At 40.7% G+C, this 26,845-nt stretch overlaps 1 protein-coding gene across 1 annotated transcript in view; it reads right to left on the bottom strand.

Annotated features, from left to right (window-relative positions):
• Positions 1–26,845, bottom strand: part of LOC145407476 (putative neural-cadherin 2) — a 143,045-nt gene that overhangs the window by 62,159 nt on the left and 54,041 nt on the right. Inside the window, exons 4-6 of the mRNA XM_080278405.1 lie at positions 12,144–12,259; positions 10,277–10,441; positions 113–250 (exon numbers count right to left, since the gene is read on the bottom strand). Of these exons, the coding sequence (XP_080134531.1) occupies positions 113–250; positions 10,277–10,441; positions 12,144–12,259 (419 nt within the window). The remainder of the gene's footprint in view (positions 1–112; positions 251–10,276; positions 10,442–12,143; positions 12,260–26,845) is intronic.

The following is a 26,845-nucleotide window of genomic DNA, read 5'->3' as shown; positions in this document are numbered from 1 at the left end:
TGTTTAAAGTAAGATAGGCAGAGAAGTAAGAGATAACTGAAGACAGTAGTTTAGAGGCTTTATGGACTCTGGTGCCTGACATCTTACACTTAAATATTCTATTTCAACTTACTCTGAGCTGGATGAGTTCGCCTGTGAGTGAGTTGATGGTAAAGAATGCATCGCCAGGGGCATACCCGTCCACACCGTCACCTCGCACCGTGTACAGCAGTCCGTGATGGTCCATGAAGTCCTGGTCCTCTGCCACCACCTGAGGACAGACAGGCGGGGTACTTCACACCAAGAATCAAAGCAAGTTATTCACGTATCTGGAAATCCAAAGAAAGCTATTCAAGGCTTTACACAGCATTCCTGAAGATAATGATGGCTTCACACTGAATTCTCGGAATTCTCGGAAAGTTATTCTCAGTGAGAAAGAGACATCAATCAGAACCAAGCATGGATCTGAAGTGTTTATCTTATCAGAGACATGAAGATTCGTAGATGCAAAGATCAAAGGATTCAAAGAGGCTCTTCACTGTGAGAGGCAATGGTAAAAAAACTACAAAGTGGAATTAGTTGGATTGATTCATTCCTTTTACACACTGGACACGTTTGTCATTAGGAGAAACTAAGGACACTGACAAAACAGAAGTTGTGACATAAACATCATATACGAAATGAGACTTTCAGACAAATACGTGATACTGATATAATACAGCTGATGGCTTTGACTAAAAATACCTGGCGACATTAACAAAAATTATTCCTGGTATCATATACAAAATACATACAAAATAAAAAATGACATAAAAACACCCAGCGTATCTAACAATGATGACACTGATACAAACACCCAGCATAACTACCGTACACGCCAGGGTGTGCTGGCAAAATTAACCTCTTTACATGGGCAAACACACGAACGCAAGTGGATAAGTTACTGGGTGAATGAAGAGCTGGCAGTGACGGGGATCAGTGAGACGACTGGGGAACCTGACCGTGCGAAGCTCTGATAAGACACCAAGCGGCAGTAGTTACGAGGTGAATTTTAGAGTCAGCCCCATTATAGGTGGAGCAATGCTCTTCAAAGGGCTTTTTCTTACTTTTAAGTTCATGGACGCTACCATTGAAGTGATTGTCAGCCACACGTAGCTTCAGGAACGTTTCTTTTTCGCTCCAAGTTTCGGAGTTCCACGGAGAAGGTCTAGAACAAGATACCCAAATATTCCGTCAGACAGACTGGGTCAAAGGTGAGGAATTACTGAGATGCATAGTGGACTTGAATGTGAGACTGAAAAGGAGTGCATGAGGTTTTGTGTGTGTGTGTGTGTGTGTGTGTGTGTGTGTGTGTGTGTGTGTGTGTGTGTGTGTGTGTGTGTGTGTGTGTGTGTGTGTGTGTGTGTGTTACAGACAGACAGGCAGACAGACAGACTATAGCTTCACACACAAAATTCAGTATAAAGCATCACAGGTAAGAACGATGTTTTTAAGGTGTGGGGAGGTGTACTGGGCAAGGGAGTGGAAGTAATCGGTACTGAATGGCATGTGGGAACCTGCGTAAAATCGTGCAGCTAAGAGAGAAGCACAAAACAGAAGTCCGAGGCAAAAAAATCAACAGTAACATAATCTCCCTCATAAATAACAGCCGAGTCCCTGTACAATATTCATAAATCGCCGAATCAACAGAAGGAAAAAAAAAATCGCTGAATCATGAAAATAAATCCGTAAAAATAATACTAGTGTTCCTGTACAATATTCACAAATCGCAGAATCAAGAGAGAGGAAAAAGAAACTCATTGAATCAGGAAAACAAAATCGTAAAAATAATACTAGTCTTCCTGTACAATATTCACAGATCGCCGAATCAAGAGGGAAAAATACTCATGGCATGAGGAAAATAAATTCGTATACCAAAATCCCCGGCATATAAGCGTGGAAATCATGAAAGGCGCTCCTGGGCTAAAAATGTGGAATGAAAGAGTCGGCGGCGGCGGCGGTAAGAGGATTTGTGACAGTCAGGTATTCCGACCGAGGGACCGAATTTACAAACTCTACCTTAACCTGTCCTTCATAAACTTTCCTATGCTTAACCTGTCGTTCCTGAACTCTCCTACGCTTAACCTGTCCTTCCTAAACTCTCCTATTCTTAACCTGTCCTTCCTAAGCATTCTTACGCTTAACCTGTCCTTCCTGAACTCTCCTAAGCTCAATCTGTCTCTCCTAAACTCTCCTACGCTTAACTTGTCCTTCTTAAACTCTCCTACCCTTAACCTGTCCTTCATAATTGTCCTTCGTAAACTCTATGTTTACCCTTTCATAAACATTTTTACGCTTAACTTGTCCTTCCTAAACTCTCCTCAGCTTAATCTGTCCTTCCTAAGCTTTCCTACGCTTAATCTGTGCTTAAGACTGTTTGTATATATTATGCTTAACTTCACTCATTCACCCACCATACACTTCACAGCCAAACCACATTGAATATTAAATGGGCACTATACCAAAAACAAAATGATGTGATAATCCTTAAGTTTTATGAAGACTTGTATATCGTATATGAAATGATTAAGATTCATTCTCATACGGCCGCCATAAATTCACAGACAAATTAGACTGAAAATTGAGCCAAAATACGAAGAACTAACTGATCTGATAAAAGTTAAATGTTGTAAAGACTTGTATACCTTATGACAAGGTTAGGATCTTTCATATATACGATTCAGAGTTCCTTCAAAAAACCAAGAGTCAGACGTGGCCAAGTGAGCGAGTACCAGGTGGGTGCGTGGTTGACCTTCACTCCGTTCACTTTAACTTGGCCTCAGATTGCCTGATCTCCATCTTTAATGCTGAACTGTATCAAGGGCGTAACACTGGAATATGATGTTAGTGACGAAGAAGTGCTGTAGGAATGATGTAGGAACGCAGCGCAGTCTTATTCTATCAATGAAATGGTGCTAGTAACAAAGAAGTGCTGTGGAATGGATGTAGGGACGTTGCATTGCAAGTGCTCTGGAAAGGATGAGGAGCCATATACTTAATCTACCACTGAACTACGAGAAATAGGTTGCAAATGTACGAAAGCCTCCGCCAAGTTAAAGTAAACGAGCTGTAGAACTGAGTGGTATAGTTCGAGGTCTGAAAGAATATTGACACAAGAATACGGTGCTACCAACGAAGAAGTGCTGTGGAAGGGATGTGGAGAACTGAGTGGGTTAGTCTGAGGTTTGGAGGGCCAGTTAACTCCTGTCAGACAGCATCATTAATACTCTTGCTCTCTCCACACGATTTCATTTAGCTGTGGAAGACATCTGATCTGCAAGCGTGTAGGTATTAGATAAAGCCTGCAGACGATTTCATTCAGCTTTTGGATAGACTTTTCGAACAACAAGGCTGATATCAACGTTCATTAGCCTATTTCCTAATAAATACCCTTACTAAGATTAATAAAATCGTCTGTCCGTAGCAAGAATAAAAGAGAGTCTTGGATGAGTTGGTTTGGGTCTCGGAAGGGTTGTGTGCAGAGACGATTAACACCGGTGTTCAGGTTTGCTATTTCCTGACGACTTTTTAGTCTTTCAAACTGTAGGGGCTGGATTCAGTCTTCATTAACCCTTCCATAGATCCATTTTAACCTGAGTAACATCGTCAGAGGGTAGCAAGGATAAAATAAAAGAAAGATTACTATGTCTCGGAGCTAAAAGGTTTAAAAATGAGCGAGGGAAACGCAGCGAAATTAGCGGTTCAGGGTAGGCTGGTTTGGGTTTAGGGACTAAGGGATGATTCCATTTGTGTGTTCAGCTCAGGGACCTTTTTTTTTTTTTTTTCGGATACACTTGTTGCTATCAAGCGATTTAATTCAGCTCTGAAACTTTTTGAACTTGAGTGCTTAATACAACCCTCATTAACTGCTTTACTATAACAAAGTTGTCATTACTAAAATACAATCACGTAGGGAAAGCAAAAATAAACTAATAAAGAACGCACTAACATAGCAAGGGCCTCGTGGATGCGCGGCAGTGTATTTAGGTTCCGGGAGGTCAGCTGTAGACTCTATTATTCCTTACGAGTCATATTTTATCTGCATGTCACAGATTTCCTAACACGTTTGCAATAGCGGTTTATGCTGCACAATATACCTCAACATCCTCCTGTATGCTACTGAGGCCAATGAGGTCAATATTAAGACGACACATTTTTTTTTTTTAATAATAGAGCAAAGGAAGGGAAAACAAATGATTAAAAAAATAATCCATGCACCAGATTACAGGTGTCTTCCATTCCTTAAAAAAAAAAAAAAAAAAAAAAAAAAAACCTAACAGTTGGACCTGAACCGCTGTAGGGTGAAGTTTGGGGGCATCTGGGGAAGCGAGTCCCAAAGAGGTGCAGGTCGGGGAGCAGCCAGTGCTACGGAGGAATGGAAACAAGAGGTGTGGTATCTAATGTGCATGTAGTGTGGTATAGACAGTTGAAGGTAGAGGTATTATGAGAGTATGCTGGCCTACCCTCTGTGTTAATGAAAGCATTGAAATGTTCAGCAAAGGGAGATGGTCAGGAACAGGGTAAAGGTCAGTGTCACATGGCATCGACAGCCTAAAAGATTTATCCGATACAGAACAAACTCTAGAAGTGTTCAGGGTAAGGCAAGGATAAAGGGATTGGCTCTAAAGAACTCTCAGCCCGAGATCAAGTCACAGAAAGATCAAGAGTGGTCACAGAGCAAAATCACTACAAACAGTTTTGATCCGACTTGGACCAGACTTGATGGGGAGGTTGAAAATCAGGCAAGGTTGAAGTTATTCGATTTTGAGCGCAATCGGTCAAAGGTCAAGGTCAAGAAGCAAATTTTAATATACATTCGGACCTTAGACCAACTGGTGGATGCTTGCACTCTGTGAATGCTCCTTCTTGTTTAGCTTAGGAAAATGCACTTGTAATGAAAGAGTTAACGAAGGCTTTATATAACATTTTCAGTTCGAAATGTGTCTTCAAAATTCAGTCTAACGGCTTGGCTTCGAACTGACAATAATAATAATAATAATAATAATAATAATAATAATAATAAAACTAATTAATAATAATAATAATAATAATAATAAAAAAAATAAAATAAATAATTATAATAATTATAATAATAATAATAAAACAAATTAATAATAATAATAATAATAATAATAATAATAATAATAAAAATGACGTCCAAGAGCTGACGCTGTTCCCTTGCTATCTCCATACGACTTTATTCAGTTGAGGAGACAATTTCTGAACTGTAGAAGATTAGAGATATGCTTTAGTAACCAGTTCATTATAAAAGATCTCCCCTACATTGAACTAAAGTCTCCAGAGGTAGCAAGATAAGTCGCCATGTAGAAGGGATTAAGATTTTCAGGATCCTATGAATTATCCAGAGCTGATTAAATTCGTCTGGTGTCAAATGGAATGAAAAAGTAGAGTTGTCCGTAATATGAGAGAGAGAGAGAGAGAGAGATTCCAACGTTACAAAGATAATAACCATACATATCTCATTTCGTTTGTAGGGGGCAAAACCGAAATATCAACAGAAAGAATCATTTTAACTAGAAAACAGTCACAGAGCGCATACCTCCTCCAGCACCAATCAAACCTATGATCTGAGTAATTCCTCTGTCCTACCAGATCAATACTTTCAGGCCACACATAATCAGTTAATACTACCATTTTAGTCTGCCCTGGTACAGTACACAAAAGCAGGGAGTGCAGTCTCCACCAGCACCGATAAAATTATTGGTTTATTCCTGCATTCAGATCCGGAACCACTTCGAAATCATATCAACTCGTTGGCGGATGTAATACTGAAATTTAATAAGAGGATTATATCATTTATATATATATATATATATATATATATATATATATATATATATATATATATATGAGGGATGCTTCACTCTACACAGACTTTACATAATCCCTGGCAGGCTCTGGTACTTCACGCCTCGCCAGCGTTCCATTCCTTTCCACAGTTCTGGCCCTGAGGCTGGATGCAGGTGGGGCAGGAATTATGAGACTGCGGTGACCAGTGTGGTGAAGGCGAGCAAGGCAAGGGGAGAAGGTGAGGACAGGGACGAGAGGAAGACAACAACGGCGGGAAATATGAGCTAAAAGAAGAGACATGTGAGAGCAGGCGACACCGGGCAGGAGAATACTGGCAAGATAACATAGAAGTGCAGGCAAAGGTGTGGTATATGAGACAGACTTCAGTGGAGATGTGTGGAGACCGGAAGATCTGGGTTGGGAATATAGAGCACAGAAGCGAGAGACGGAATGAGAGAGTAGAATTAAATGAACAGAGTCGAGAGAATGGAGCGAAGAACGAGGATAGAAGAAGACAAATGTGAGGAAACTGAAAGATCACTAATGTGAATATAGAGAAACGACGTGAAAGATAGGGTATGTGAACAGAAGCAGGGGAGTTAAGAGATCATGGTGAAGCGGCAATAAGACACTGTATAATAAGTGTTTGGGATGGAAAACACAGGTGAATGATGTCATGGGAGAATAATAGTTAGAGAAGAGTCAAAACGATAGAGAGATGAGGCTTGAAGTCAGAGAGGTGTAAAATGGAAGATCAGTATTGCAGTAAGAGAATAGTTAAGAGGGTAGAGTGGAGAGGAACGGGGAAAAGAATGGATTGAAGGAATAGAAGAGACGACAGATAAAAGTGTATACACAGAGGCTAGAAGAAAGGTGAAGTGAGAGAAATAGGGCAGATGTATGGGTCCAAAAATATCAGTGTTAGAACCAGAAAGAACAGAAATGAAAGACAGTATAGAAGAACAATAGTGCGTGAAGGAAGTATAGATGGTAAGAGAAAAATAAGTGAATAAAGGTGAGCTGAGAGAATTGGAGGATGGACGTAAGATGATGATGGTGCGAGGACAGAGAAGTGAGGACAAAGGTGGGAGCACAGATTGGAGGACAAGAGACAGGAGGTAGTGGCTCTGGCTTTGTTCTACTGAGAGGGACACATAAGGACATGAGGTGTAGTTTGGTGTGGTTTGGTGGTCGGATTTTGGAATCCCGTTAGTCTCCTTCAGAGGCACGGAGACGTGAAGTTAATTAGGAATGCCAAGGTGAACGCGCTACGAAGACGCTGGGTTTATGTGTACTGATGAATAATATACGGTCATATATCACTGACTGTTTATCTCGCTTGTAATTTTGGCCACGGTATACAGTAGTGACTTCCAGTTTGCAGACGCGTATGTGGAAAGTAAAAGGTAATCATACTGTATACACGAATATTATTAGTGAACCTGAGCATTCTGTGCTAGGTATGAAAAGAAAGCTCATTCTGAGTTTATTTGAAAACCGAAATGGTATGACAGATTTAAGAAAGCTTCGAGAAAAGTATGCTTAAGACACGCATGAAAAGAAATCTGAGTGAGACAGCTATCAGCCATGAGAGAATGTACAGTACATGGTAGTAATGATCAAAAGTTACTTATAAATCACAAAAGAGGGGGCCAGAGAATACGAGTTAAAAAAAAAAACTGCAGTTTATGTACAGTAAACAAACCATAAGAATAGTATCATTACACTTATATATATGGAAGGGGATCTCATGGTGGCATGTGATCACTGCTAGACGAAGAAAACACAGATGTAATGGTGAATCAGTGCTGAGTAACTGAAGCAGCTATAAAATCAGCATGTCAAATCTGCTGAGTTACTGAAACAGCTATATAATCAGCAAGCCAAAACTGTTAATTTACTGAAGCAGCTATATAATTAACAAGCCAAAACTGCTGAGGCACCGAAGCAGCTATATAATCAGCAAGCTAAAACTTCTGCGTTACTGCAGTATTTATACTAGAAACAAGCCAAAACTTCGATCAGAAAAGTCTTCAAACGGTTACTGGAGTTCTTGATCATCACAATGTTTTTAATTAAACTGTTTTTGCGTGGTAAACGACATCGTCCTCTATCGAGGTGGTATATTGCTACTTCTTCAGGTGACTGGTGTGAATGACTTGAGAATTCATCTGCTGTCCCAAACGCGAATTCGATTCCCACATAAACTCATCCTCTCACACAAAACCAAACCAAGGGCGATAATGGACGGGTCCAGAAGTTCCAGCATTTTCGTACTTTTTCCAAAAGCAGCAAACCTTTCATTACCTAATTTGAACAAGCAAGCAGGAGCCTGTGAAAACAGTCAGCATCTGACACAGACTCACCGACTGATCATACAGACACCCCCACTAATACCAATCCTTAAAAGACAACCATATAACATGTAATACGGATGGTTGGTAGTAGCTCCAAAAGGGTCTCTCTCTCTCTCTCTCTCTCTCTCTCTCTCTCTCACACACACACATACACACACACACACACACACACACACACACACACACACACACACACACACACACACATACACACACACACACACACACACACATACACACACACACACACACACACACACACACACACACACACACACACACATCTCTCTCTCTCTCTCTCTCTCACACACACACACACACACACACACACACACACACACACACACACACACACACACACACACATACACACACACACACACACACATACACACACACACACACACACACACACACACACACACACACACACACACACACACACACACACACACACACACACACACACACACACTACCGCGCTAAGGGTCACACACTGGATTCCACCCAAAGGAATTTGCAGGACGGTAGGAGAGGCATCGGGTAATAAAGTGTGGTAAGCTTCAATACGGCCCCCTACACAGCAGCGTGCCGGCCTCTCAAAGGGGAGTGCAAGGCAGAAAATTACAACTGGCAAATATACAGCACGGCCCAGATGTTCTGCACTAAAGGAAAAATATTTGTAATTCACCTTTTGTAACGTCATCAGTGACTCAGTTATTGTTGTCACTTCAGTCTTGTAGTTTTCCTCCTCTTGACAAACTGACTGCACAAATATGCCACAAACAAAAACAAGTCGTGACACTTTATAAGTAAGGGGTCATTCAGGATATATGGTATAGTTTACAAGCCTCCATTAATAAAGTAATGCTAATAACGTCTACTAAGATTACAGCAGCGACACGCTAGGTTATAAATAATACATTTTCGACACACTTGGAGTGGGATTTGAAAAGGCAGGACAAATCTACTTATATCAGAAACAACAAAACGTAAAAGTCAAAATATGGTTTGAAAAAAGAAAAAAAATTATCACGCTTATAACGTATGTGGTTGAATACTACATACACTCACATACATATACACATGTTTATCTCTCTCTCTCTCTCTCTGTATATATATATATATATATATATATATATATATATATATATATATATATATATATATATATATATATATACACAGTATATATATATATATATATATATATATATATATATAAAACCACATACCGTCTCTTCCTGTACTTGGGGACTCCCGTTGTGCTACACAGTATGGTCCCACTTCGCTCCCAGTCCAATATCCTCTATCCCTCCCTGTACCTCTATCTCCCTTACCCCCAGCCCATTCATATCGTGACGACGGTGGAGAGTTGGTGGTGTCCCTCGCCCTGCCTGTCCAACTACCGTGGTGATGGTGGGAGGAAAATGATGGATATCCACCTTTGCCCTTTGCCGCACTGCATCCCTCACGCCTGCCATGAAGGTCCCTTGGCTCTTTACAGCGTCAGTGGTCTTCACTGTTTTACTGTGGCCGATGCACTGATTCCTCTCTCACCTTACTTTAACAGTGGCTCATGACCTACTGCTGTCCTAGCCCCTCGAGACCTATCATGACCTTAGCCGCTCGCTACCACCATGGATATGACCACCTAGCGACCTGCCCTAGTCTTGATCCCTCGTGACCTATAATGGTCCTGGCCCGTCATGATGACCTACCATTGTTGTGATTCCCTGTGACCTACCACGGTTCTGCTTCCGTCAACTACCATGGTCCTGCCCCTCACCACCTACCATTATTCTAAGCCTGGTCACCTACCATCCTTGGCCTGGTCAACTGTCATGATCCTAGGACTGATCACCTACCATGGTAAAGAGCCTTGTCACCCACCATGGTCGTGGGCCTGGTCACCTACAACGGTAGTGGGCCTTGCCACCTACCATGGTTGTGGGTGTCACCTACCATGGTCGTGGGCCTAGTCACCTACCATGGTAGTGGGCCTGGTCACCTACCATGGTAGTGGGCCTGGTCACCTACCATGGCCGTGGGGTTGGTCACCTACCATGGCCGTGGGGTTGGTCACCTACCGTGGCGATGGTGGCGGGCAGGTGGCGGTGGTCTTCCTCGACGACAGTGACCTCTGGGCGCGGGTGAGGGAAGTATGGCGGGTTGTCGTTGACGTCGTCCACCCTCACCTGCACCAGCGTGGTGGCGCCGCCGCCCCCGCCCTCACCCCACACCACAAGCTCGTGCTGGAACAGGGAAAAGAAAATTTCAGTATCAGTCACTGCAGTTCTCAATGGTTCTCTCAGTGTTATCAACGCCTTTGCATTTATCTTCCGGTACAGCTTCATCACTGCAATTCACCTTTTAGGCAGCCACGATGAAAAAAAAATGTCTTCATATCCACTACGATTCTCCATCTTTGTTAGTCTTATTCTGACCCTTCCCTCTCACCTTTGATCGTCTCCCACAGGTTCTATATCACGTTTTCATTGTTATGCTATTTTGGTGCAGATTCACACTCAGACTCTCTAACAAGTCGTCCACACTGCCACACACCGCACGTTTTACTCTCCCTCTCACATTATTTATCGATGTATCATAGTGCCACACCTTAAGCGTCACTGGCACAGCTTTAATATAGCCTTCTGAACATCCCATTCTTATGCAATGCATTGAGATTGCATTCGAATATGAAAATCCAATCCGGGGGCAGCCAGGACCTCATATTATAGTATAATCAATCCTTGTTATCACAAACTGTCAAACGCTCACATAAGCCCCGTGAATATTTTGAAAGAAATTACTTGACACACTGTGCGGTAAATACCATATCGCATAAAACCTAACCCCATCAATTAAATGACGTACTGCTTAGTTTATTTTGTTTATTTGCAAACGATCTTATTGTAAGAATAATACACTCAGAAATGAAGGGGTAGGTGAAATTACAACTTAACTCTCCAGCTAAAAAAAATCACCATTTATGTAATGTATATGCCTTATTGTATACCTAGTTGTATGATGCAGCTGTAGGAATGCTGTGTATGACCGTTAGGAAATTTGTTGTGAAGCAGTCAGGCTTCTCTCACGCTCAGCACTATTCTTTGACTCTCCCCCGCACCAGCAGCAGCTCACTTTTTCTCCTTTATCTTTACTGAAACATATGAGAGAGAGAGAGAGAGAGAGAGAGAGAGAGAGAGAGAGAGAGAGAGAATTCTTAACTTTCTGCTTTACAGGTCTTTTGAAGTCAAGCATCAGGCGTTAATAGCGCACCTATAGTAACTCATCTGGGGGTTTCTTACGTGTTGTGGCTCAGTCTGCTGGTGCGGGCGTGGCAGTGGAAAAAGGAAATGAATAAATGATGCAGGAAAGACACTGACAACGCTGACTGAGCCGCCCATATTACACACTAATCGCCCGGTGGAGTGGAAGAGAGCCTTGCTTGTCATCCCTTTACTCGGTTATTTTTCATGCCATTCTTGAAAACGTCAGAAAAATTTAACCAGCTTTGGGCAGGCGTGTGTAGAGAAGGGTGGATCTGGAGATTTCGTAATACTTCTTCCTTAGCGATTTATCTGCACAGTGCTCCTGAATATCCTCGCGTGAAGTACTGATTGAAACTGTGTCGATATTAAAAAAAAAAAAAAAAAAGGAACATACACATAAAGCACTGAGGTGTAATATGAAGAATAAATCACTTAGGGAGAGGTTATACGACATATGTGCAACTTAGTATACTACACTATATCTAATCCCTTCCAAGTTAACTGTTTAGAGATAAGGAGAACAAGAATCTGATGCTCTTCTCACCGTATTGTGTGTTGAGAATAAGTATAAGAATCTGATGCCCTTCTCACCGTGGTCTGTGTTGATAATAAGTATAAGAATCTGCTGCCCTTCTCACCGTGTTATGTGTTAATAAGTACAAGAATCTGCTGCCCTTCTCACCGTGGTGTGTGTTTCGTGGTCGAGGGCTGCGGCGAGGGTGATGATGCCGGTGTGCTGGTCGATGGTGAAGAGGCCGTCCCTGTTGCCGCCCGTGATGCTGTACCGCACCGCCGCACCTGCCACACACACACACACACATTAACACCCCACTACACACTTAACCATGCACCAAGATGGCTGCTTTTTATTAGTTTATTATTGTTATTTTCAGACATCTTCATTCAGCTCCAGAAAAATCGGAGATGCCAGGGTCTTTAGTAACACATGGCCCGTATTCTCGTCGGTTAAGGAAGCTTCCTAACACCTCTTTCTAAGCGATTCATTTTGCTTACACCTAACTCCCCTGTTCTGTGTTATGTAAATCCTTCTAACATTGCCATCCTCTAGAAAAATTACGCAACAAAAGTATATTAACCGGCCATATCCAAAAGTGAATCGCTAAGGAAGAGGTGTTAGGAAGTCTCCTTATCCAACGAAAATATGGGCCCTTCATTACGGAGGGTCTCCCAGAAACTGAATAAAATCGTCTGAAGGTAGCAGGAATAACCCCCCAAAAGGACATGGGTGTGTTGGTTGATGCCCCTGGTGTCTTCCGCTATCCTTTGAGCTCCTCTTCGCTGACACCTGCTGAGGCATGACATTTCAACCCCTTCGCTCCGAGTACCTTGTCACTTTAGCTACTACCAGACGATTTACTTCAGTCTTAAGGGAGAGCTCATGTGCTTAAGGAGTGAATGAAGGCTACAACTGACCCTTCCATGTCCAGAAGTCTGTCTGAATAAAATCGACTGCAGATAACAAGATTGAAATAAAGAATGAGTCACGTGATTCAAGAGGTTATTTATCCTGCCACAAACTACACGCTATAACGATTCCTTACTGCCAGAATCATCATGACAGAAACTTTACTCTTTATTAACCCTTCTTTGCCATCCAGTGTGACATAAGTGTATCACCCTAAACCTCATTCTTACATTAAGGACTACTGTAGATACCTTCATCTCACACAGTGGTAATAATATACAGTCTATGCACACTTCTTTTTCATCTCAGATAAGTTCCAAATTGCATACTCAGTCATGTGGAAATCAACGTACAGTATATACTCTAAGTCGTGACAAAACATTTTCCTTTGTCACTAATCATGACCAAATTTTCCTTTATCGTTATCCATCTCCTCCCCTTCCCTATCATTACCATCACTTGAAATTACCTCAAGGGAGTAGGGGGGGTTTTCAAGAATACTCCCCCAGTATTCCTGTTTGTCGTAAAAGGCGACTAAAAGGGTTGGCGGAGGGTTAGTGCCTCTTCCCGGAAAACAACTAAAAAAAAAAAAAAACAAATAAGAAGCCTCGGACAAGGACTGACCAAACGATGACGACCCAGGACCGGACAAAGGACTTGGTAATGAGTACATGGAATGTAAGAGGAGCGAATGACGAGGTGAAAGAGAGAGAGATTGTCCAGGTGCTTGAGGGTGCGAAAGTGGATGTATGTGAAATAACTGAAACAAAATGGAGAGGAGAAAGTGTGAGAGAATGGGAGTATGGATGGGGTATATGGGCAGGAGTAGGTGAGAATGAGAGGGCAAAGGAAGGAGTTTGTATAGTTGTGAGTAAAAGATGGAAGAAGAGCATAAGAAAGTATGGATCAGTTGGGTCAAGGATTGTATGGGTAAAGTTGAAAGTTGGAATACAAATGTGGGCGATTGTGTGTGTGTATGCGCCAACGCAAGATCATGATAGCAGAGTGAGAGAAGAGTTCTGTACAAATGTGGAAGTGTGCATGGAAAAGTTTGGAAGGAATGAGAGAGTGTTTTTGATCGGTGATATGAATGGTAAAGTAGGGAATGTGAAGGTGGATGGAATAGTTGGTGAGTGGGGTGTGCCTGCTGAGATAGATGAGAATGGGTGTGCGTTAGTGGACATTTGTGCTGGGAGGGGGTTGGTGATAGCCAATACCCTCTTCAGGCACAAAATGATCCACAGGTATACATGGTGAGTGATGAGAAGGGTGGGCGGTGAACTGAATGAAAGGAAGGCAATGATTGATTATGTGTGTGTGGATGAAAGGATGCGAAGATGTGTAATGGATGCAAGACCATATAGAGGTTGGGGAGTGGACTTTCTGATCACTACTTGGTGGTGGCCAGAATTAGGATTCAAGTAAGATGGAGAATAGAAGAAGGGAAAGACTAGAGGAAGGAGTAGTTGCAAGGAGAATGGAAAGGTTACAAGAGGATGAGAAAAAGGCAGAGTATAAGAGAGAAGTGGAGGAACGATTGGGCAAATATGAATTGGAGCAGATGGGAGATGTGGAAGGTGTGTGCAGGATATTTATAGAAGAAATATGTGCAACATGTGATGTGGTGTTTGGGAGGAAGAGAAGACGGAGGGGGGTGCAAGGAACAGCGTGGTGGACTGAAGAGGTGAAACAGGCTGTGGCACAAAAGAAGAAAGCATACAATGAATGGATAAGAAATAGGGGCGTGGAAGAAGTTGAGAGGCGGAAGAGAGAGTTATATGTAGAAAGAAAGAGAGAGGTGAAAAGATTAATAAGAGAGAGTAAGAAGAAGGTGAATGAGGAATTTGGAAGGAATTTGAGTGTGAAGTGGAGGGACTGTAAGAAAATGTTCTGGAAAGAGGTGAAAAGAGTAAGACAGGGTGGAAGTGAAGTTAGCAGGGGAGTGAAAGATAAAAATGGTAGATTACTAGTGAAGAAGGGAGAAAAATTGAGCAGATGGAGAGAACATTTTAAGGAAGTGTTGAACATAGAGGATGGAAGTAATGTGAGTATAAGTGGCTGGGGAGTGGCTGGGATAAGGAGGGAGATGAGATGACTGGAAGAAATCAGTTGGATAGAAGTTGTGGAAGCAATGAAGAAAGTTAAATTGGGGAAAGCTCCAGGAATTGATGGAATGTGTGGTGAAATGCTGAAGCATGGGGGAGAGATAGTAGTAGAATGGATGTGGAAGATGTGCAGATTGGCCTGGGAGGAAGGTAGAGTCCCGGAAGATTGGAAGTCAGGTATAATTATTCCCTTGTACAAAGGAAAAGGAGAAAAAGAAGTGTGTGGTAATCATAGGGGCATTTGTCTTCTTAGTATAATAGGAAAAGTGTATGGTACGATACTTAATGACAGAGTTAGAGAAAGAACAGAGGAATTAGTTGGAGAAGAACAGGGAGGCTTTAGGAAGGGAAGAGGTTGTGTAGATCAGATATTAATTCTTAGATCTTTAGTGGAAAAGTTACTAGAGAAGGGAAAGAAGTTGTATGCGGCTTTCATGGATTTGGAGAAAGCATATGACCGGGTGGATAGACAAGGATTGTGGAAAGTATTAAGAATATATGGAGTAGATGGGAGGTTGTTGAATGCCGTGAAGAGTATGTATGATGGTGCTAAGGCTGCAGTGCGTGTGGATGGTGAACTAAGCGAATTTTTCTCTTTGAAAGTTGGATTGAAACAGGGATGTGTCATGTCTCCATGGTTGTTCAATCTGTACATGGATGGGGTAATAAAAGAGGTACAAGGTAGGGTAGTGGATGTTGGAGTGGCCCTGGTGAGAGAGGATAGTGTTTGGAAACTCTCTGTACTGTTGTTTGCAGATGATACTGTGTTGTTGAGTGACGACGAAGGAGAGCTGAAAGGCTTGGTGGATGAGTTTGGGAGAGTGTGTAAGAAACGGAATCTAAAGGTGAATGTAGGGAAGAGTAAAGTCTTTGAGAGAGGTGAAGTCAGTGAATGTACAGCGAAGTTGGATGGTAAGGAATTGGAAAATATGAGTATGTTTAAGTACTTGGGTAGTGTGATGAGTAAGGATGGAGGTTTGGAGGGTGAAGTGCTTGAAAGGGTACAGCAGGGAAGAAAGGTTGCTGGTTCTTTGAAAGCAGTGATAAGAAGCAGGGAAGTGAGCCTGGAAGTGAAAAAGTTACTACATGACAGTGTTGTGATACCAACTCTAACGTATGGAAGTGAAGCTTGGACGTTGCTGGTAAGACACAAGTCAAGAGTGAGAGCAGTGGAAATGAGTTATTTAAGAGGAGCCTGTGGAGTCACATGGAGAGACAGGCTGACGAATGAGGATATAAAGGAGCGTTGTGGTGTGGATGTGGATGTGATAGGAAGCGTTATGAGGAACACACTGAGGCGGTTTGGCCATGTGGAGAGGATGGAAGTTGAAAGACTGACGAAGAGAGTGTATGTGAGTGAGGTGGAGGGGGGAAGAGGGAGGAGGAGGCCGAGGATGAGATGGAGGGATTGGGTGGAAAGGTATATGAGAGAGGGGGGTTTGAGGTGGGAGCAGGGCAGTGAAATGGCGGAGTACAGGGCGACGTAGAGGCGATTTGTTTGTGGCCACCCCAAACGGGATTGAGGCGTCTGGCAACAGATAGATAGATAGATCTAGTACCATATTCACATTTCAACCTTCAACTATCACTACACCAGTTATATACTGTATGCATGCAAACATAAATTGGGATACAATTTTGTATCAAGATATCCTTGTAGTGATAAATCTACCAATCTACCTTCCAACCAACCTACCTAACTAACTATCAATCTGTCTCTGTTTATCTATCTAGATACTCGTAGATAGGTAGATTGATAGCGATAGATATAGACAGACATTTTCACACACACACACACACACACACACACACACACACACACACACACACACACACACACACACACACACACGAGAAAGAGAGAGAGAGAGAGAGAGAGAGAGAGAGAGAGAGAGAGAGAGAGAGAGAGAGAGAGAGAGAGAGAGAGAGAGAGAATTACACTGTGTCTGTGCCCTGTCTTAGTGCTGTTAAAGCATTTTGTCAAACAAATATAATTCCAACTGACTATTTACGAATTATTGGCTAAAATAATAATAATAATAATAAACAACTCATCATTTCACTTTAATAACGTATTGTCGACTTCATTGTAGTAGCTACTTAGTCGATTTTGTTAATCTTGGAGGAGACTTAGAACTGCAGGTGTTCCATATAGCCTTCAATAACCTTTACATCAATAATGACCCTTCCAGAACTGCAGGTGTTCCATATAGCCTTCAATAACCCTTACATCAATAGAGACCCTTCCAGAACTGCAGGTGTTCCATATAGCCTTCAATAACCCTCACGTCAATAAAGACCTTTCCCATGCAAAACAAAGGGTCAGGGGAAAGTGTGAATTATGCAAGGGAACTATACAAATTTTGCTGGGTCATGAAGGTGTCGGTGAGAAAAAGGCTACCGGTAGTATTCTTGTGCGGTTAGGAAGCTTACTGACACCTCTTCCTTACTGCTTTATTTCTGATACTGTTCCGTTAATAAATGTATTCTTGAATGTTATTCATACAATCTACGTCGACATTAACCCCTACACCGCGGGCATGTTTACCGATGTTTTGCGTGTGACGCGGGGTTTTTCGGGCTCCGACAGACTCTCAAAAAATATTTGCCAAAAATCAGTTATTAGTCCTAGAGTATTAAAATTATATATGCTTATGGCACATACCTTCAGCTTTCTCCTGGAATGTTTGTTGAGCCTTCGTCGTTACCGTAGGACTTGTGGAGACCTCTGAAGTTGGGTAACGAAGTCTCCACTTTACACTTCCCGACAACCCGTAATATGATTACCACAGCCAGATATTAACACTATAAACACTACTCTATGATTTTCAAGTAGTTTGGGATCCATACTCCAAAAAAAAAAAACACTGTGAAAGCAATGAAAATTATGAGCGCGTCTGACCGCCGCACTTGCGCTAGTTCGCTCTTGGTACTCTGTCATTTATTATTCATAAAACCCCTCACACTTTATATTTCTATTACTATATAACACTTATATATATCTACAGTCTTTATCCATAAGTTTCCTTCAGTAGTATTAGTTTATTGTCACTGTAGGGATTCAATTTCTTTCAGTAAAATACGTAGCATTCACTTTCTCGTCCTGTATACTAGCATTGAGAGTGAATGTCACTTTCATCTTCACTCTCATAACTCATAGTATTCAGACATGCTAGAGTGAAACTTTCACTTTCATTACTCCTAGGGTATATACTCGTATTCTTATAATACTACTCATTTACATTTCTATTTACATTCTCTATTTTATTTACGTTATTTACATTTCTATTTTATTTACACTGTGTTATGCACTGTCACTTGAAGTAACTTATAAAACTATTTTCCATTGTTCACGTATATTTACATTCATTACTTTCACTTGCTGTTTACACATTATTTACACATTATTTACAATTCCACTTGCACTGTTTTACTCAATAGAAAGATCGTAGTCACTCTTTTATCAATTGTCAGCCCTTTACCTCTTTCCACACGAGGTTTAGTAGGGGGTAAAGGTCACAGGGCCCTTTGCATGGGGGTGAAAAAGGCCCTGAAGTCAGCAAGAGGAACAGCCGTACCTCCTCCTCGGAAGATGAGAGAGAACTGATAAGGGAGGGCCGGCCCGGGTAGAGGCCTACTTAGGGGATATTCAGTACTACCAACGTAGCTCTTGAAACAGCTATGTATTTCACTGAAATGACTGGCAGGAAATCTAGACAATACATTATAAATTAGGTAGTTCCAGGTGAATGTAAATATCACTTAGGCTTCTCCCTTCCCCCCTTATATGTATATTTATTACGAAAATAGATTATATGGCATATTTCAAGGGGAAAAAAACAGCGAAAATTAGCAAACGAGTGCACGTGAGGTGTTGTCAGGTGATAATTAGCCAATTCCAGGTGTATGGCACTCTCACTTACCTTATTTCTTTCTTGTATATATTATTTGGTATAAGAATAGGGCATAGGGCTTATTTCAATGGATGAAATCAGTGAAAAATTCCAGGGAAGATTTACTTAGCGTAGCACGGCCGGGCAGGCGAGAGGATAGGGTAATGGATGGGGGGTAGGGAGGGGAGTCAAGAACGGGGAGAAATGGCTAAATTGTCAACAATAGATGGGAGTACAGATGAGATTAGGAGTGCTGACTAGTGTTGGACATTGGCAGTACTGATAGATGATACAAGCCCCCACTTGGAAGCCCGGGTGAATTCAAAATAACACTGAATCACAAAAGCGACGCCCCGCGGTATGATCCCTTGCTCCCAAGCGTCACGAAAGTGACGCCCTGCGGTTAAGGGGTTAAAAAGATATATGAAACACGATAGAGGATATTAATGAGTGGTTTCAAAAATAAATCGTTAAGAGGTGCTAGAGAGCTTCCTTGCTCAACGAGAATACTGACTCAACTTAAATGGATCCGGGTATTCTGTGAGAAATTTCCTCTGTACTCCTTTTACCTTAACTTGGCATTGATTTCTGTCCTTTTGATTAATGTAGCTCAGTGATAGGATAAGACAATGCTATGGCTCCACATCCTTCCCTTATTGTTTTTTCGTGACTGGCATCGGAAGCTCGTGTTTGTTTTTTCGACATATCTGTATTTACAGTAGAAAGTTCATGCTCGATCCAAACAGTCCTCCGCACACGTAGATAAAGGCAACACACTCAAAAGAAATTATTATCAGTGACGCAGATGTTCTCCTTGAGCTGAATAAACTTAAGATAAATAAAACACCAGCGACAGATAGAATATCTTCAAGAGTCTTAAAGAAGGCAAAAGATGAAATAGTATATATGTTCAATATCTCTCTCAGAAGCGGCATTGTACCGAGCAGCTGGAAATTAGCTAATGTAACTCTGATTTTCAAAAAGGAAGACAAATCGCAACCCAGCAATTACCGACCAATAAGCTTGACATCAGTTGTTTGCAAGTTGTTAGCAACCATAATTAGAGATTAATTGGTCAAACATTTAGAACAGAACAATCTCATCAAAGACTCTCAGTATGGATTCTGAAATAAGCGTTTATTTCTTACTAATCTACTGTATTTTTTCAATATTATCAATATGTACGAGAGCACTAAATCAGTCGATGTCATTTGGCTTGATTTCCGAAGCGCATTTGATAAGTTTCCACATATTCGACTTGTTGAGAAACTGTGCATCTACGGTATCGGTGGCAGTGTACTAAGATGGATTGAAAGCTGACTTGCGAATCGTAAACAAAGAGTTATAGTCAATGGTAAGAAATCAGACTGGAAAAATGTTATAAGTGCAGTACCGCAAGGCTTAGTTTTGGGTCCTATTTTGTTCTTGATTTATATATACTACACTGATGAAGGCGTGTTTTGTAAATTATCAAAATTTGCTGATGATACAAAGATTGGTAACAGAGCAGATATCCCAGAACAAAGAATACTGATTCAAAGGGATCTTGATAAATTGCTTAAATGGGCTGAAAAATGGCAAATGGATTTTAATATTGATAAATGCAAAGTTCTAAATATTGGAAGTAAAGATGAAAAATTTAGTTATGTAATGAATCATTCTCAACTCAAGAATGTAAACCATGAAAAGGATCTAGGATTAATTGTAACATTATCTGAAACCAAGTAAATAGTGCACAGAAGCTATGCAGAGAGCAAACAAAGTAGTTGGATTTATAGGCAGATCATTTGAGTTCAAATCTGAAAATATAATTCTTACCCTGTACAATTCCTTAGTGCGTCGTCCACATCTAGAATATTGTGTGTAGTTCTGGTCATCGTATTACAAGAAAGATATAGAGAAATTAGAGAAGTGCAATGACGAGTAACAAAAATGATGCCCATACTGAGGAACAAATCGTATGAGGAGAGATTAAATGGGCTAAAGTTATTTAACCTATCGAAGCGGAGACTACGAGGGGATCTGATTCACGTATTCAAGATTATTAAAGGAATCGATAATATGGACGCTGACAAGCATTTTGCAATTGATCGTTCGAACTACACTAGAGGTAATGGGTATAAGATTTCTGGAAAGCGTTTTCAGTCTAATGAAGTGAAGCATATTTTCTTTAAAAGGGTTGTTAACATTTGGAATATATTGCCCAGGGATGTCGTTGATTGCAGTACATTGGTGACACTCAAAAATCGCTTGGATAAGTATCTCGCTTCAAATCCACAGCTAAACACTTTTATGACTGAATAAGATATGCTGTTTTTCTCTATTTCAGATCATGATGCAACTATAGCAGGGAAATACTATGTTACTAATGGTAACTCTAGCTTACTAACACTTGCGATGTACAGATATAGAACAGAATATAGTTTACCACTTTTCAGTCTTTCCTATGGAAATTCCATGTCACCTTTTCCATGCTGCATAGTGGTCCTTCTCACTTTTTTCCTGCCAGCTTCGACTGGAGGGTTTGGTGGGTGGGGGAGAGCCTTCTTGCTTTACTATCCTTAACTTTATCTTCTAGAATTATATATCATAGTGGTAGTTTTGTCTGTAACAAGCAGCCTCGAAAGGACCAGTAGGTCTGTTACCGTTTGCTTTCCTTTGTACTCCTTCGTATTCAAGATGGAGATGGCTTCCAAGTTAGAAGCTCAGTGACACGATAAGCCAATGCTGAGGCTCCACTTCCTTTCCATATCGCTTCTTCTTGACTAGCATTGTAATCTCGTGTTTATCTGTTCATGCGACCTAGTATTCGAGATGGAGAGATGGCAGTTTTAGGCCACGTTAGAAGCTCAGTGATAGGCTACGATAATGCTATGGCTCTACCTCCTTTTCGCATCTAGTATCATACTCTGTGACTCAGTATACAAGACGGTGGGATGGCAATTTTAGGCCAGGTTAGTGTAAAAGGAGTAAAACATAGCCAATCGCTATGGATGATTGAAGTCCTTTCACTGTGGTGTGTACACTTTTTTTTTTTTTTTTTCATAAGGGATAACCACACAAGATTTTCGTCAACTGAGAGAAATAAAATTTTGGTACACCCCCAAATTTTATTTAGGCTGTTAAGATTTTGGAAACTACTGGTACTTCCAAGAATTAAATCTGCTTTATTAAAAATGTCACAGTTAATCTCAGGGAACCGTTTTTCTGCTGCTGGTATACCCAAGAATTTTATGTAGGCTGTAAAATTTCTCAAAACCTACCATTTCAGTTCATGGTACACCCAAGAATTTTGTCGAGGCTGACAGATATTTCAAAATCTACATCAAGGAACCGTTTCTGTGTTACTGGTACACCCAAGAATGGCTGTCACAATTTTCAAAGTCTTTCTCGAGGAGCCTTTCCTCTGCTCCTATATTTCTTTAACCTTAACTTGGCCCAGATTTTCGTCCTTTCGCCACTTACTTCACGTGGCTCAGTGACATAATAAGATAATGCTTAGTCCTACACCCCTTCTACAGCATTTGTTCATGGCTAGCATCAAAATTTACCTCTATTCTATTTCAACAACTGACCATTCATGACAGAGGGATGGCAATTTTAGCCCAAGTTATAGTAAAACGAGAATTTTATCTGGGCCTACACCTCACAATTTCCTTCAATCGAGAGAAATCCCACCAATAAAGGGTTTAATTTCTTGAGCCGAGTTGACGTTCTCTGGCTTGAAAAGTATATCTAAAGGCGAATAAAATAGTCTGAAAACAGCAAGAGTCAACAGAAAAATACGTCATTGAAATGAAGTGGTTAAGAGGCATACTGGTGCCCTGGGACGGTATACAAGAACATATTTACGATCTGTTGTAACTTGGACTTGTTGTTCCGGGAGAGACAGGAATAGAAAAGGGGCCAGGTCTTCTCATGTATCCTGTTCCTTTTACGAAAAACAAGTCTTAGCAATTAGAAAGAAAATATCGCAGACTACATCTGTACTGTGGAGGATGAACAAGGAAAGGAGAGTGTATATCTCCATGTCTCTAGGCCCTCAAGCAGTTACACAGCTAAGCTTCAACAGAGATTCGATGGTAAATTATGTTCTGGTGTGCCAGCCCTGGCTTTCCACCGGCTCACTACCTCTCCACAAGGGGCAATGTTTTATAACCCCTCCTAACCACAAAATTTTTACTTATTTGTCTATTTGTGCCTTTGTCGTCATTAATTTACATATAAAATTCATCAGTCAAATCAGAGTTGACATTGTGGAAAAAAAAAAAATACTAAAGCGAAAATAAATACAAAAAATTTAACTTGATTGTAAATTGAATATTAAAGTAAAAAATACATTAAAAGGAAACTACCTGTAATAATAGGTAATTATAAAAATATGAAAAAAATAAACATGAATTTCTCTGTGCAGAGAATACTGAATTTTAAAAAAGGCAAAAAAGGAAGCTATCTGTAATAATATGTAACTATCATGGACGAATAAAAATGTATTAATTTGTAATTGTCAAACAATACGAAAAAATTATCTGACCAGCAAATATTTTTAAGAAAACGAAAGAACATTGTAATAATATGTAACCATCACGGAGAGAACAAAAACGATAAAGGAAACTATCTGGAATAATTTGCAACTATCAAAAAAAATGAAAAAAAGAAACTTACCTATCCAGTGAATATTAATGTAAAAAAGAAAGAAAAAGGAAACTGTCTGTATTGATGTATAACTATCATCAAGACTACAAAAACGGGAAAGGAAACTGTTATAATTATGTAACTAACACGAAGATTAAAAAACATAACAAAATGGAAACTACCTGTAACAGTACCTAACTATAACAGAGATTAAAAGAAAAAAAAAAGCGAAAAAAAATGTAATAACAGGTAACTATCCTGGAGAGAGAGAAGAAAAAAAGGAAACTATCCAAAATGTGTAAATATCGTGGCGACTACAAATATCATGGACAAAAAAAAAAAAAAAGAAACATTGTGTAATAATATGTTAACTATTATGGATAATAAAATAAGACAAAAAGAAAACTATCCATAATAATACATGACTGTCATGGGGGTGAAACGACAAACAAAACTACCCTTAATAATACGTAACAATCATGGAGCCCATCTTATCCTGCGAATTGTTCAGGATCTGTTATGAACACAAGTACGGCTCTTCTCGCGCAGTTCAAGCTGGACTATTGCACTAAACTTCTTTCAAATTAACTTGGTTCATATTTTTTACTCTAAGTAGATTATTTCATGTAGCTCAGTGGCTGAGAAAAAACAGTGCTAAGGCTTTTCATTATCTGCATGGAGATTCTTCATGACTAGCATCGTACTCTAATATTAGTTTATTCCTGCAACTCAACAATAAAGATAATCAAATGGCAGTTTTAGGCCACATTAGAATAAAAAGATATAATTATGTCCAGCTTGCTGCTTCATCGCTGCCTATCTCCAGGATGTGGCTGGAGGCAGTCAGTTTGAGGAGAGCCCCGTGCCGAATACAAAAGTAGTTTGGCCAAAACAGTGAGATGAAATTCTCTGGTCTACCACATCCGGTGTACAAGCGAAATGGCCGAGACACGGGATACGCAGAAATACCTTTTTGATAATTATAGTTCTTCACTAAAAAGATGCAATATTTCCCCAGCAGAATTATGGTGTCAACTCTCATCATTATTTGTGAGAAATTATAAGGGGTATGAACACTTACTAATTTCCTGGGACTCAAGGAAATTAAGTGACTCTGTAAATTCTCCTCTTCCCTTCCACAACATTGATAACCAGAAAGCACACAGTGTATACCGCTGCCAACGTCATTCATATTTAAAATTTATGGCAGGAATTTCTCTTTCCTACCAGACGAATACTTTTACGGTTTCACATAGTCAATCAATTCCACGGATTTAGTGTTCCCTATTAATGAATTTCAGAGATCGCATACCTTCACTGATGCCAATGAAATTTATGACTTATTCCTGCATCTAAATCACTCTCCACCTCGAAATCTAACCAACACTTCCTCGAACCACTGCCCACCTATCCACCAGAAATCACTGAAATCCGAGAACAACTTTCTGAGATACCGTGTACACAGATACACAGACACACACACGGGTGAATACATAACCTCCTCCAACTTCACTGGCGGAGGTAATAAAGTGTTCACATGTAAAATTCCTAGATTTTTATGTCAACATCTTGGAGATTTAACATCACAAAGTAGCTGCATTTTCTTTGAGATGGCATAACTTTGCCCAAGGTATAAACATATTGTGTGGTCCCGTTTTATAAAGGTAAAGGTGATAAGTATGAATATACTAGCTTTAGGGGTATAAGTCTGTTGAGTGTTGTAGGTAAGGTGTATGGTACAGTGTTAATTAAGAGAGTTAGAGAGGGTACAGAGGGAGTGATTGGTGATGAGCAGTGTGGCTTTAGGAGAGGGAGAGGATGCGTGGATCAAATGTTTGCTGTGAGACAGGTGTGTTAAACGTATTTAGCGAAAGGTAAGGATGTGTTTAGGGCGTTCAATGATTTAGAGAAAGAGTATGATAGAACTGATAGGGAGGCTTTGTGGACTGTTTTAAAATTGTATGGACTTGATGGTAGGTTGCTAAAAGGAGTGAAAAGTTTTTATGTTAACAGTAGAGCTTGTGTAAGAGTGGGAAATACTGTGAGTGGTTGGTTTCCCGTGAGAGTGGGGCTGCAGCAGGGATGTGTGGTGTCGCCATGGTTGGTTAATATTTATATGGATGGTGTTGTAAGGGAGGTGAATGCAAGAGTGTTAGCTGAAGGTCTGAGTCTGGTGAATGTTGATGGTAGAGAGTGGAATCTGAAGCAGCTGCTGTCTGCGGATGATACTGCTGATTCAGAGGAGAGATTGAGACAGTTGGTAGAGGAGCTTGGAAGGGTGTGTGAAAGGAGGAAATTGAAAGTAAATGGGAATAAGAGTAAAATGATGACGTGTACGAGCCTGGTAGATGGTAGGAGGATGAATATAGTTTTGAATGGTGAGTTGCCTGAGGAGGTAGGGTGTTTTAAGTATTTATTGTAGGGTCACATGTTGCTGTGGATGGAAGAATAGATGCAGAAGTGAAGTTTACAATGAATGAAGTAGGAAAGGTGCTGGGAAGAATGAAAAAAGTGTTTAGATGTCGTTTGCTTAGAATGGATGAAAAGAGAAGGCTGTATGAGGGTGTTGTGGTACCGACTGCATTATATGGGTCTGAAAAATGGAATATGGGTGTAGGAGAGAGGAAAAGTTTGAATATAATGGAGATGAGGTGTCTGAGGAGTATGTGTGGAGTGACGCGTATGGATCGAATGAGAAATGATGAAGTGCGAAGGAGAACTGGAGTTGTACAGGAGATGGCTGATTGAGCTGAGCAGAGGGTGTTGCGATGGTTTGGGCATATGGAGAGAATGGATGATGAGAAATTGGTGAAAAAAGATAACTAGATCTAATGTGAGAAGTGTAAGACTGAGAGGAAGACCACGAATAGGATGGATGGACAGTGTGAAGAGAGCGTTGGATGAGAGAGGAATGTCTGTTGAGCAAGGAAGAGTGGCTGTGTGTGACAGCAATGATTGGAGAAAAATTATGAATGAATAAATGATGACGCAGCCCTGAGGGAATATTCTCCCACATTTGGTCTGATCAGCTGATCAGGTCAGGTGCGGGTAAGGGGATGGGTCAATTATGATGTGGCAGGGGTAAACCATCTCTGCTGTCGGGCCCTTCTGTCACTGATTGCACTACGCAGTTGACCCTTGTGCGGTGTGGTGCGGTGAGAATTTGTTCCTTTTCCCTTTGGGGCTAAGATGTGAGTGAATGTATTTGAGTGGATGAGTAAATTTTGAGTGTGTCGTCCTGTCTTGGCTACCTCCCTTCCCTTGGGGGAAGCAACCTAGGTACATAGACAGAGAGATAAATGTATCTGATTATTCATTTGATATT

This window comes from Coenobita brevimanus, chromosome 73, assembly GCF_032717465.1.
Source record: "Coenobita brevimanus isolate Jiangsu-jjx chromosome 73, ASM3271746v2, whole genome shotgun sequence".
Lineage (NCBI taxonomy): Eukaryota > Metazoa > Arthropoda > Malacostraca > Decapoda > Coenobitidae > Coenobita > Coenobita brevimanus.
Note: the sequence above shows the minus strand (reverse complement) of the source record. Positions and strands in the feature narration are given on the sequence as shown.